The sequence below is a fragment of the Phocoena phocoena genome, chromosome 2, assembly GCF_963924675.1.
Source record: "Phocoena phocoena chromosome 2, mPhoPho1.1, whole genome shotgun sequence".
NCBI lineage: Eukaryota > Metazoa > Chordata > Mammalia > Artiodactyla > Phocoenidae > Phocoena > Phocoena phocoena.
Genome location: NC_089220.1, coordinates 74,438,574 through 74,451,219, shown reverse-complemented (window position 1 = coordinate 74,451,219; position 12,646 = coordinate 74,438,574). Strand labels below are relative to the sequence as shown.

General features: G+C 47.3%; 1 protein-coding gene across 2 annotated transcripts in view; it reads right to left on the bottom strand.

Annotated features, from left to right (window-relative positions):
• Nucleotides 1-55: 55 nt before the first annotated feature.
• Nucleotides 56-12,646, bottom strand: part of SLC7A7 (solute carrier family 7 member 7) — a 29,991-nt gene continuing 17,400 nt past the window's right edge. For both annotated transcript variants that reach the window (XM_065871049.1, XM_065871050.1), the window contains exons 3-10: nucleotides 5,782-5,907; nucleotides 4,766-4,910; nucleotides 3,036-3,159; nucleotides 2,682-2,785; nucleotides 2,290-2,386; nucleotides 1,192-1,341; nucleotides 800-983; nucleotides 56-579 (exon numbers count right to left, since the gene is read on the bottom strand). In XM_065871049.1, the coding sequence (XP_065727121.1) occupies nucleotides 473-579; nucleotides 800-983; nucleotides 1,192-1,341; nucleotides 2,290-2,386; nucleotides 2,682-2,785; nucleotides 3,036-3,159; nucleotides 4,766-4,910; nucleotides 5,782-5,907 (1,037 nt within the window). In that variant the 3' untranslated portion in view covers nucleotides 56-472. The remainder of the gene's footprint in view (nucleotides 580-799; nucleotides 984-1,191; nucleotides 1,342-2,289; nucleotides 2,387-2,681; nucleotides 2,786-3,035; nucleotides 3,160-4,765; nucleotides 4,911-5,781; nucleotides 5,908-12,646) is intronic.

Here is a 12,646-nt window from a genome sequence, read left to right as displayed (position 1 = left end):
AGACCCAACACAGCCAAAAATAAATTAATTTTTAAAAAATGAAGCCATTCAGAGCTCAGGAACATACCCTTTTATTGTCTAGCACCTTTGACAGTTTGACGTCTCTCTAAAGGAGACAGGAAGTTTGGAGCATTATTGGGTCTTTCGGTGGGAAAGAGGAGTGGGCAGGCACACTGGAGGTGAGTGGATGTCTTAACACGTGGGAATGTGCCAGTGGAACATCCAAGCCCACACCTGGCATGCTCCCCGTCACAGTCTGCTTTATTGTCCCTTTAAAAGAAATACGGAACAATATGTAGCAAAACAAATAAATTACTCTCCATCTCTCAGAAAGCAAGTTCAGAGGTTGTTGAAGCTGCCTAAGAGGCTTCTGGACAGACGCCTCCAAAGAAGTGAGCTTTTCAGCTTCCTTGGCTCCAGCCAGTAGGAGATGAGGCCCCTGCTGCCCAAATCTCAGGATTTCTCGTGGTGTTTAGTTAGACTTGGGATCTTGTTGCTTGGGCATCTCTCCTTCATCTTCCAAATCCATCTCTGCAGCAACTGACATACATAGGACCTGGAGATACCATGTGGCAGATGCTACAAAGAGAAGTTTGTGTCAAAATAGAAGAGGTCAACTGGGCTGAGTTCAGGTGGCACTGAATGGGGCTGGGCCCGAGGGGACAATTACAGTTAAGCCTCAACAACAGGTAGGAGCTATGGCGAAGGTGATTTGGGAGACTAGATTTGCAGAAAAAGCCAAAAAAAAAAAAAAACAGGCCGTACAATAGCTGAGCCGACTTGAGGACCCAAGGCTTACCCACAATCCTGCGGAGGCAAAGAGGTCGTTTGTGCTCTGGCACTCTGATGATGAAGAAGTAAAAGGGCAAGCCTGAGAGGGCAATGCCGATGCCGATGAGGGAGTTGATGGTATCACTGTAGAGTGGAACAGCCACCAGGAAGATGGTACAGAAGCAGAAGACAATGGGGAAGAAAATGCTGAGCTAAGGGCACAGAAGAAACAAGTGGAGGTTAGACAGCTCAGGGTGGACAGCCAAGAAAACCCCACCTGTGAACGGCAGAGCACTGAGTGTTCTTGTCATCCCCTTCCTCTCAACTCGGAGCCACCGTCAAGTTCCGGGCAAAGGTTTCTGAACAGATGTAAGAATCCCCTGGAGTGGGTGCAACAGAGGTGGGATGGAGAGGTCCTACCTTGAGAGGACGAGGCCTATTAGGCTCCTTCCAGCGCAGATAAAGCTGACCCACGATAGAGAGCCCCACGAAGAACCAGTAGCTGAAGCTGTAGTAGTTAATGAGCTGGAAGATGTCCTCCACACACAAGTAGATCAGCGCCATGAGACCCTGCAGGCACAAGCCCACATCAGCTCCTCTCAAGGCCTGTCGCGCAAGGCACTTGCCAGTCCCCTTTATCTCCCACAAATCCACCCCCTTGTCAAGTCCTCAGTCTCCCCAACTGTCCTTTTCTGTTCCCACCCCGTTTACCACCTTAGTTTCAACACCTCACTCCTTTCCTATTAAGTCAGTAGCCTTTTTCAGCCCATTTTTCAAACCCTTGCCAGGTTAATCCTCTGTACAGCACAGCTCAAAACAGTTCCTCAAATAGCTTTTGCCCCAGAGCCTCTCCAGAATGGCTCCAACATACAATTCCAGCTTTTACCTTCTGCTACCCAACTCCACACTGCTTAACCTCCGGACTTTCTGATGCTGTTTCAACCTAAAGCCCCATCCATCGCTATCATTTGCAACCCTAACCTTAAAAATCCACTTCAGATTCACTTTCTCCAGGAAGTCTTTCCTTGTTCACCCTCTACCCCCACAGTGACCATTTCTTCCCTTGAACACTACATCACTGTCTGCCACGGCAGTCGTTACAGTGTATTCCATGAACTTTATGCCTCATCCTGGGCCAGAGGAGGGCACCATTCCTTAGAGAATATGGATTCTTTCAGGAACCACTGCAGCAGGGACTTCCCTGGTGGTCCAGTGGTTAAGGCTCCACGCTCCCAATGCAGGGGGCCCGGGTTCGATCCCTGGTCTGGGAACTAGATCCCACGTGCATGCCACAACCAAGGGTCCGCATGCTGCAACAAAGACCCAGCACAGCCAAAATAAATAAATAAACCACTGCAGCAGTTACAGCACAGTGCCTTGCCCACAGTGGATGGTCCATCAACAGTTTTTCTATTAGAATCTTCTTTAGAGCTTCTGAGGAGCTAAGAACAGTTGTATCTACTGCTACTAAAGTTCCCCCACAATCTGGCTTTCAGCCCCAGTCTTGAGACCACTTACATTGAAGAGCAGAGCCGGCACTGGTGTGAACCGCTCAACATGAATCATGCAGATGGTGTCAGGGAGATGGCCTTCTCTCGAGCCCACAAAGAAAAGCCTATTTTGGGTAAGATAGGAGAGGCTGAGAAACTTGGGGGACGTGGGTGTGGCCTGGTTCTTGTGCCACAAGGCTCTCCCTCTCTGGCATCCCCTCCTTCAAAAGGGTTTGAATAATTTGGAATGGAGTTCAATACTGAGATTTGTAAGAACTGGAGGCTGCTGATGCGAACAAGGCCAAAGCATTGTGACTGTCACTTGGGGATCGCGGTGACTAAAGTCTGGGTCCTGTTAAGTCCTGCCCTGCCCTGCCATAGCTCTTCACTTTCCCCCTCAGTAAAAGGTGACACTCATACCTAGACGCAGCCACAATGGAGGCATTGAGGCCACCAAAGCAGGATAACGCAACTGCCACTGGAATGGTCCAGTTGAACATTCCAAAAATCTCGTCTGCAAATGTCTAAGGGAAAGGAATGGAAAAGAGTCATTAGCAGGACCTAACGGGGATGGAAGGCAAGGACAAGCATGCCCCCTGGTGCCCCCTACTAGCAACCCAACCCTTCTTCCACAGCAGGGCTAACGACCTCGCAAGCCCAGTACTCTAGGCATACTCTTTTCAAGGACTACCCGCTTTCTGGGACTTTGAAGAGCAGCACGATACTGAAGCCCACAAACACACCCTCACCCTTCTGCTAGTGAAAATCCTTTACCACAGCAACAGCATCGCTGGCCAGGATGTCTCTCATGTCGAGCACGGTGTAATAGGCCACATTGGTTAAGATGTAGATGATGGTGACAATGGGCATGGAAATGCCAATGGAGAGGGGCAGATTCCTACAGCCAAACAGAATAGTGGATATATTAGCCCCACAGTCTCCTCCCCACTGTCCTTTCATTCTCAGACTCCGCCCCACTAATCCGGGGATGGGGCCTCCCGTGGCAATTCCCCAGGGCTTTTGCCTTTCAAGTTGCCTAGGATAGGATAGGATAGTGGCTTAAGCTCTGAACTCAAGAACTAAAGAGCATCAGGGAAAGGAACATCACATTCGGAGAAAGGCCTACACAAAAAAAGGAAAAAGGATTAACAGATGACTGTCACAGCATGATAATAGCACAGGAAAGTTTTGTTTGTTTTACTCTAGAGGTCTCTTAGTATCAGGATTCCTCCTCTAAGACTCTCAACACTGAAAAATTTGTATTAAGGTTAAATATGAAAGAAGAAATTATAGAGGAAAACTGCAATCTAGCCTCGCCAGAGAATAATATAGGTCCTCAGTAGAAAGAACAATGTGTATCTGAGCAAGCAATCTGGGAAATATGTGCACCCCGCCCCCTTACTCAGTTTGAGAGCTTTGAGTGCCGTCCTAACCAGAGGCCAAGAGAAAAAGACTTCTCAAGGTCCCTCTGGCCCAATAAAGCCATGATCTTTATAAACGTTCTTCACAGTGAGAGAGGGGCAAATACTCAAGTCATTCAGTTTCTGTCCTGTAGGTGGAAGCACCACCCAGGTCTCTATCTGCTATTATCTGCTCCCAGGGTTGCAGCACTAGATGTGTATCAGGAATACTCTGTTTCTCAAAGCCAAAAGGTGTTTATTATTATTATTTTGACTTAGAAATTTATAGAAACCTCATTCCCTGGCAAATCTTAGGTCCTAGAATCATTGAATTTCAGAGCCAGGAAAAGCTCTAGAGATCATATAATTCAACCCCCTCAATTACAGACGGAGCAGGCAGAGATGGCAGGGGATTCCCTCAAGGTCATCCAACAAATCAGTGGAAAGACAGGTCCAGGCCCTTTGACTCCCTGCCCAGAGTTCTTTTTACTCTGCTTGACTACAGGGCAATTCAGAGTAAAAATGGTGTCCTGAAACAAACAATACCACAATTCAAAGTCAGTATGAATTTGAGAAACAAGGAAGGGATCAGAAGAGAAAGGAAGGGGCTTCCCTGGTGGCGCAGTGGTTGAGAGTCTGCCTGCCGACGCGGGGGACGCGGGTTCGTGCCCCGGTCCGGGAAGATCCCACATGCCGTGGAGCGGCTGGGCCCGTGAGCCATGGCCGCTGAGCCTGCGCGTCCGGAGCCTGTGCTCCGCAAACGGGAGAGGCCACAACAGTGAGAGGCCCGCGTACCGCAAAAAAAAAAAAAAAAAAATTAAAGCATACACAAGCACATGGTACAACTTGCTTTGATTAATTCAGAAATGCATGAACAAATGAGAAAAGTCCTGTGAAGAAAAATTTTATTTTAACACATGAGAAAGTTCACCTCAGCTCTGCTACTGTGATCATGGACAAGTTACTTCTCTGGGCCTCTGGCCTCCAGTCTATTAAAATGACACTGATAAAATCAACCAGTTGTGGTATGCTGTCTGGCACACAGTAGGAGCTCAATAAATGATGGCTATCATTGCCATGGAAAGTTGATGGTGAGGTACCTACCTCTCAGGATTCTTGATCTCTTCGGTGACATAATTGAGGGTATCCCAGCCCGAGTAGGAGAACAGAGCCGAGTACAGTGCCAGAGCAATGTTGCCCACTGAAAATGATGAACCCTCAAAGGAATTTTCAAAGTGAGTCGAGGCTCCTGGAACCCAGAGAATATGGAAAGGCAGAAGGATTAGTGGCCTACACCCCAACTACAAGGTGATCCGGTAAAGGAAAGGAAGAATGTGCCGATAATAGAATGTGTGTGGCTTACAACACCTTGGCAGCAAGGGTACCAGTGAAAGAATGGGGAGCGGAAGAGAGACATCTACAGTAATGGGCCAGAGTGCAGGGAGCAGCACAGGGGTCTTGACAGGAAGGACCCCAGTGGCTCTCTAGAGTAAGGATCCACGACAGAGCAGAGGGCTGGAGAACAGGGGTGATGCAGTTCTGTCTGCCCCCTTCCTAACCCAGACAGCTGATACGGAGTGGAGGAAGGGCAGGGCTCAGTATGCCCAGTCAACAGAGTAGTTGCAGGGGAGGTGTTCACACCTGGAAACTGGTAGAGGAGTGGGTACAAGAGGTTCATTTCTGCCCTTGTCCGCTCCCAAGGGGAGAACAGTCAGAGCTACAGCACTGGGCTCGACAATCTGCAAAAGCTGGCTCCCGGGATATGGCTCCTTTTTGCCCAGATCAACCTCCTCTGGGAGGCATCATGCAGAGAAATGACAGGACAGGCTTTGGGCTCAGTCTGCCTGGGTACAGATTTCAGCTCCACTACTTAAGCTAGGGACTTCAGGGACTTCCCTGGCAGTCCAGTGGTTAGGACTCAGTGCTTGCATGGCAGGGGGCACGGGTTCAACCCCGGTGGGGGAACTAAGATCCTGCAAGCCTTGGGGCATGGCCAAAAAAATAAAATGGGAATAATAATAGTACCCATTAAATGAAATCATGCACAGAGGTCACTTAGAGGAGTATGGCGTACGGAAAATGCTTAACAGACATTAGTTGCTGTCACTCTTACTTCTTACCCTGGCCAAGTCTAACAGTGCCTGCGATGATGACGGCGATCAGCGCCAATACTTTTGCGTAGGTGAAAACATCTTGTACCAGGGTTCCCCACTTGACATAGGCACAGTTAATGAAGGTTAAGAGACCTGAAAGAAAAATAATACTGATTGGTGACTGGCCCCACCGTCCAGAGGGCCTTAGACCCCCAAGCAGTTTTTCTGGTACCAGTCACCAAAATAGACCCTTTGGCCAAAGACAGAACTGTATGGGCTCTGACCTGCTCTTCATTGGAAACCTCTGCCCAGAATGCCCTCACCATTATCATTCAAAGGCATGTGCTGAGCACCTGTGTACACAGCAACACACCACACACACACACACACACACGCACGCCCTCAGCACTTATACAAGAGACACAAAACAAAGCGACTGGATTTGCTTACATGCAAAAGTGCTCACAGCAATAGGAGGCAACTGGTAGCGGAACAGGATTAATGATGTGTTCCAGCTGTTGGCTCTGAAAAGTCATGGTCTCTCACCCCCTCCAGCCCTGTATCCCTTTATATGGGCTCCAGGACCCAGCACTCTGATGCTGTGGGATTACTGTTAACCTTGATGAGTCCTGTTGTGACTTATCCAACGTCTGGGCTAGCAGGTCAGGATGTGTGGCCAGGATTAGGCTGGAGGCCAGACTTCCTGCTACTGCCGGCCAGCTCAGCTGCTTGTTTTCATGCTTGGAAAGACTCTTGGAACTGAGGTTCCTACAGAAGGGGGATGGGGCATTTTTCCTGACTGGACAATGCAAAAGTCAGAGCCACAAACATTCCTCAAGTCCTTCTATCCTGGGGTAGAAGCAATCCCTTTACTTGGATGAGCTTCAGCAAAATTCATGGATTGCCCTTAGAGGCAGGGTTCTTAACCTAGGGCTTCCACAGGCCTGAAATTCTTTGTAAAGTGTTATTGTACATATGTCCAAAGAATATGCATTGTTCTAAGAAAAGGGTCGATAACTTTCACCAGAATCTCAGAGAAATCTACTACCCCACCCCCCCAAAAAAGCTATAATCTGCTGCTTCAGAAGAAGAAATTCAAGAGGGAAGAAAATCAAAAGAAACAAGTCTGAAATTCAGCAGAATGTTCCTCAATCCCCCACCAACCTCTTAAACAAGCAGGCAGCCTCATACCCCGTACCTTCCCCGCTGTGGCAAAGTGGATCATTTCACTGCTCCCTCCTTCCCAGCTCAGCAACTGGAGCACTAGAAGGAGGGCTTAACAGCCATTCTCCCAAGGGCTGCGAAGACAAGATCAGAGCCAGCCTGCCTTACCAGAGGAGAAAGTGCTGGGCTTGCCTGCTTCAGGCCACCAACTCAGTCCCAAGTACTCCCTGTCTCGGTTCTGGCAGTGGTGTGGCCCTCAGTGTCCCCAGCCCTTCTGTTTTGTTGTGTCCTGGTCTCATCACACTCTGGCCCAGAGGCTACTTCATCCTGAGAGGCAGGAAAGAGCAGCCCCTCAGAACAGCTGTCTCACTTTCTGTCTCCCCCTCCCTTACTGCCCAAGTTCTTTTCCGCTCTTGCAGAAAGGGGGCATTCCTGTCCCAAACAAACACTTGCCTTTCTGCCTAATAAACAAGCCAACGAACAACCAAACCTTATCACAGGGCTGGGCAAAAATGCACCCATAACTCCAGGCCAATGTTGTGTTACGTTAATAAAGACACAAGCATGTAGTCTCCACAAGCATCCCATAAAACGGGCAAATCTTTCAGATCTGCTGATCCTCCTCAGCCGGTCACCCCTCCTTTACTCCCACTGGACTTCTGCCTCCTGCCTCTTCTCTCCATCCTATAACCTCCACCCCTCACCCTCGGGCTCTGCTGCTGGCTTACTAATATAACTCAAGCCAGGTTGGATTAGAAGCATCTGGGACAACTGGAGCTACCATATTCACAAGGGAATGGGGTCCCCTAATTAAAATTCATGGGTGGACTTCCCTGGTGGCGCAGTGGTTAAGAATCCACCTGCCAATGCAGGGGACACAGGTTCGAGCCCTGGTCCGGGAAGATCCCACATGCCACAGAGCAACTAAGCCCGTGTGCCACAACTACTGAACCTGCGCTCTAAAGCCCACGGGCCATAAATGCTGAGCCCGTGTGCCACAACTACTGAAGCCCGCGCTCCTAGAGCCCATGCTCTGCAACAAGAGAAGCCACCGAAATGAGAAGACTGCGCACAGCAACGAAGGCCCAATGCAGCCAAAAATAAATAGATTTTTTAAAAAATTCATGAGTAGCCCTCAGGGTCACCAGGGTGACAACACTAAACTGGGATAGGCTTGAGAATTAAGAGACTGGTTCTGGTTCAGAGTCAGTCTGTAACCACATGCCACATGCTTCTGTTCTCAGCTCTGTCCAAGGAAGAGCCAACTCCTTATCCTTTACTACAACAAATTCTGAAAAGAAAATACATGGATTGTTTACATTTTAATCCTTACAGCTTCTCTAGTCTACTTCTATATCCATGCATCTGTATCCTTCCTCTTACCCACCAGTGTTTCCTCCTCCCCCACTCCTGAGCCTTTGTTCTCAGCCACTGACCCACCATCTTGCCCGGATCGGCTCTCTGTATTGAGCACAGGAGGTTGGGTTTGAACGAAGAAGGGAATCCTCTGGAAAGAGCGCTGGCCCTCATCCTCCCCAGCGCTCAGCTTCCTCCAGGGCCTCTTGGCCGTGGCAGCAGGAAATGGGAATGGCAGGCAGCAGTGCTGACTGGGCTCTCTGTCCCCACTCCCAGCGGATACAGCTGACCGGTGGCCTCAGAGCCCAGCCAAGTGCACTGTTCTTGAAGTGGAGCCTGACCTCCTGCTTCAGAGGCAGGGAAGGGGGTGGGGGTAGGACATGGGGTTAGAATAATATGGAGGCAACTGCAAGTTAACCTCAAGGACAGAGATGCCCTACTCTCCTACCTCTAGGTGCAATTCAATCTCCACCCAACACTGGGCCAAGACCACAGAAAGATGGGCTGAAAATCACCTCAGACCCTTGATCCAGGTGCACCTCCATTCCTGCTTTGACCCCTGCTTTGAAGGAAGAAGCAGCTGAGAAGAAGTCACTCCTATAATCATCTAAAGAGATGCTCCTGAATGGTCATGAAACCTAGCCTCCATGAGCCCCTGGAGGAGGAGGCTAGTTCCAGCACTAAGGCCCAGCATCAGCTCTAGAACTAAAAGCAAGGAGAGCAGATGCCTGGCTTGATCCAGAAGTGAACAAAGCTTGCGGGCCCATTCAGGATCAGACGCCCAGATTTAGTTTAGATGCTCAAACTAAACAGTCCCTGAAAAAGAACATTCAGCCTACAGTTCTCCCAGCACCATTAGTTTTAAATACATACAACATAACACACAACTTAGGCTGCTATTTAAGCCATTTTCTCCTTCAAATTCCCAGGGACTGTAAAAACCTCAGCAATTTATTAGGCCACTCATGCCGTCTGTAAAGAGACCAATAGCTCTTCCTCCCACCCAGCCAAAAACATCTCCCTCGCAACTTCTAGCTAATTGTCCTGGACCTCTCCTCTGGAGCCACAAAGCATCAAACTGAAGCCTCTCACACATCACGATAAGCCCTTCTTATCATTAAAGACTGACATCCCGTTCCCCTTTAGTCTTCCCTCTTCAGTCCAAAGACCTATGTTCTTCAACATCTTGTGTGATAAATATGGTTTCCCACTCACCGGCCCAGTTCACTCCTCTGTATTAATTGCACTTTGTCAGTGTCTCCCTGGAAACTGAGACCCACACAGAAAACTCCAGCTACTGTTGCAGGCTACGGAGTCTCAGTTTGAACTCGTCAACTGTAACTCCTTTTTTGCTCCCAAACTGATCGGCTTTTCCCTCTCCCTGTGTTTGGGCCTATTAAAAGTGATTTTTTTTTTTAATCCCAAATATGGGGCTTTACACTTGTTCCTAGTAACTTTCCTCTCTGAATTTTTAGGCATCACTTCCATTTATCAGAAATGGAGTTCCCCCTTCATTTTAATCAGTTAGTTCAAATGCCTTCAATTTTGTGAAATCTGTAAATCTGATTAGCAAACTTTCTGGATCTTCACTGAAGTCACTTATAAAAATGTTGACTAGGATAGGCAGAGCCCTGTAGTCTATCACTATAGACCTTCCTCTCTGCTGTCATTATTCCACAACGTCAACCAGGAATCCACCAAACTATTTTTTTTTTATCTAGTCCACCTTTTTCTACCTTGTCAACAAGAATATCACAAGAGTTTGCCAAGAACCTCTCTGAAATCTGTATACACATGTCTCTGCTCTAGAAATCTAATGATGCTATCAAATAATGATTCAAATGAAATTAGTACATATATATGCTAGAATGTTCATAGCTATACCATTGTCATAGTCAAAAATTTAAACAACCCAAATGCCAATCAACGATAGAATGGCTAAATGAATACAATGGAATACTAAACAGCAAATGAGAAAGAACCATCTACAGCTACAGACAAAATTATGGATGAATGTCATAAATGTATTAAGTGAACAAGCCAAACACAAGAGAGTACATACCCTTTATATCCATTTACATCAAAACAGGCTAAATTAATCTATGCTACTAGAAGTCAGAACAGTGATTTCCCTTAGCGTGTGCATGGGGGGCACAGGGGAGTGACTGGGAGACACACACGAGAGGTTCAGGGGGCTGCCTTTTTGATGTGGATGCTGGTTACACATGTGTGCTCAGTTTGAAAATTCATCAAGCTGTACACTTATGACATGTGTACAGTTCCTTTTGTATATTACACTTGAATAAAAAATTAAAATTGAACAAAAAATGAGGTTAGCTTGTTTTTAGCAAATCTATACGGGTTACTAGAGATCCTCCTTTCTTCCCTTCACACTTTGCTAACCAGGTTTAACAGATGAGCCTAGAATTTGGGGAGGAATCAACCTCAGATTACCAGTGCAGCATGCTCAGAATCCACCTCCTTCTCTTTTTTTAAAAAAATTTATTTACTTTATTGATTTTTGGCTACGTTGGATCTTCCTTGCTGTGTGTGGGCTTTCTCTAGTTGCGGCAAGCGGGGGCCACTCTTCGTTGCGGTGTGCGAGCTTCTCATTGCAGTGGCTTCTCTTGTTGTGGAGCACGGGCTCTAGGCACATGGGCTTCAGTAGTTGTGGCACTCGGGCTCAGTAGTTGTGGCTCACGGGCTCTAGAGCGCAGGCTCAGTAGTTGTGGCACACGGGCTTAGTAGCTCTGCGGCATGTGAGATCTTCCCAGACTAGAGCTCAAACCTGTGACCCCTGCATTAGCAGGCGGATTCTTAACCACTGCGCCACCAGGGAAGTCCCTCCTTCTCTTTCTTGGAAAGCCAGGTTATCACTTGTGGTAGGCACAGTGGCCCTGAGAAACAGAAGAGTCAGTGTGAAAGACTTTTTTTTTTTTTTTTTTTCTGCGGTACGTGGGCCTATCACTGTTGTGGCCTTTCCCGTTGTGGAGCACAGGCTCCGGATGCGCAGGCTCAGCGGCCATGGCTCACGGGCCCAGCCGCTCCGCGGCATGTGGGATCTTCCCGGACCAGGGCATGAACCCATGTCCCCTGCATCAGCAGGTGGACTCTCAACCACTGTGCCACCAGGGAAGCCCATGTGAAAGACTTTTGATGTGAGAAAGACTTGACTAGCTACTGCTGGCTTTGAAGATGGAAGGGGGCTATGAGCCCCTAGAAGCTAGAAAAGGCAAGAAAATGGATTCTCCCCTAGAGCCTCCAGAAAGGGACATAGCAATGCTGACACCTTGATGTTAGCCCGGTGAGACCCTTTTCAGACTTCTGACCTACAGAACTGTGAAATAATAAATTTGTGTTGTTTTAAACCACTAAATTGGTTGTAATTTGCTACAGCAGCAATAGGAAACTAATAGGTCAGTCAACAGTTTCCTTTTTATACCCTTCCTGTTCTCCAAGGTCCTGGAGATGCCTAGTAGTCATTCTGTCATCTCAACTAATTATAAATTCTTTCCATTTGTTTGCAAGTGGATAGTTAAAAACATTTAAAGCAATGACACGCTTTATTACTAGCTCCTCAACTCTCTTGGTCTTGTTTTTTGTTGGCCTAGATCTATCGGCCTGTTGGGTTTTTATTGAACCCTTTCTTAGGTGAGCAATCCTTCTGCAGGTCAAGTTAGAGGAAAAGTGGGACTGTGGCCTCTCCTTTCCACCATCTAGTTATCATAGATCTAACTGCCCCCAGAGCATCCAGCCTTGCCCCTGCTGTTCTCACTCTGAACATTGCTCTCGGAAACTTTTGTTGGCCTTAGTAACTTCTTCAGGTCTTAGTTTATGCTGGGCATTAACCTTCAGGACACTCTCCTTGCAGGGTCACTCCTTTATTTATTTAGTCTTGATTATGTCACCTCTCATTATCTCTTGCATATCGTTTCTAAAAATCTGAGCTCATCAAAAGCTTTTGCACAGAAAAGGAAACCATAAACAAGACCAAAAGACAACCCTCAGAATGGGAGAAAATATTTGCAAATGAAGCAACTGACAAAGGATTAATCTCCAAAATTTATAAGCAGCTCATGCAGCTTAATAACAAAAAAACAAACAACCCAATCCAAAAATGGGCAGAAGACCTAAATAGACATTTCTCCAAAGAAGATATACAGACTGCCAACAAACACATGAAAGAATGCTCAACATCATTAATCATTAGAGAAATGCAAATCAAAACTACAATGAAAAAAAAAAAAACTACAATGAGATATCATCTCACACAAGTCAGAATGGCCATCATCAAAAAATCTAGAAACAATAAATGCTGGAGAGGGTGTGGAGAAAAGGGAACCCTCTTGCACTGTTGGTGGGAATGTAAATT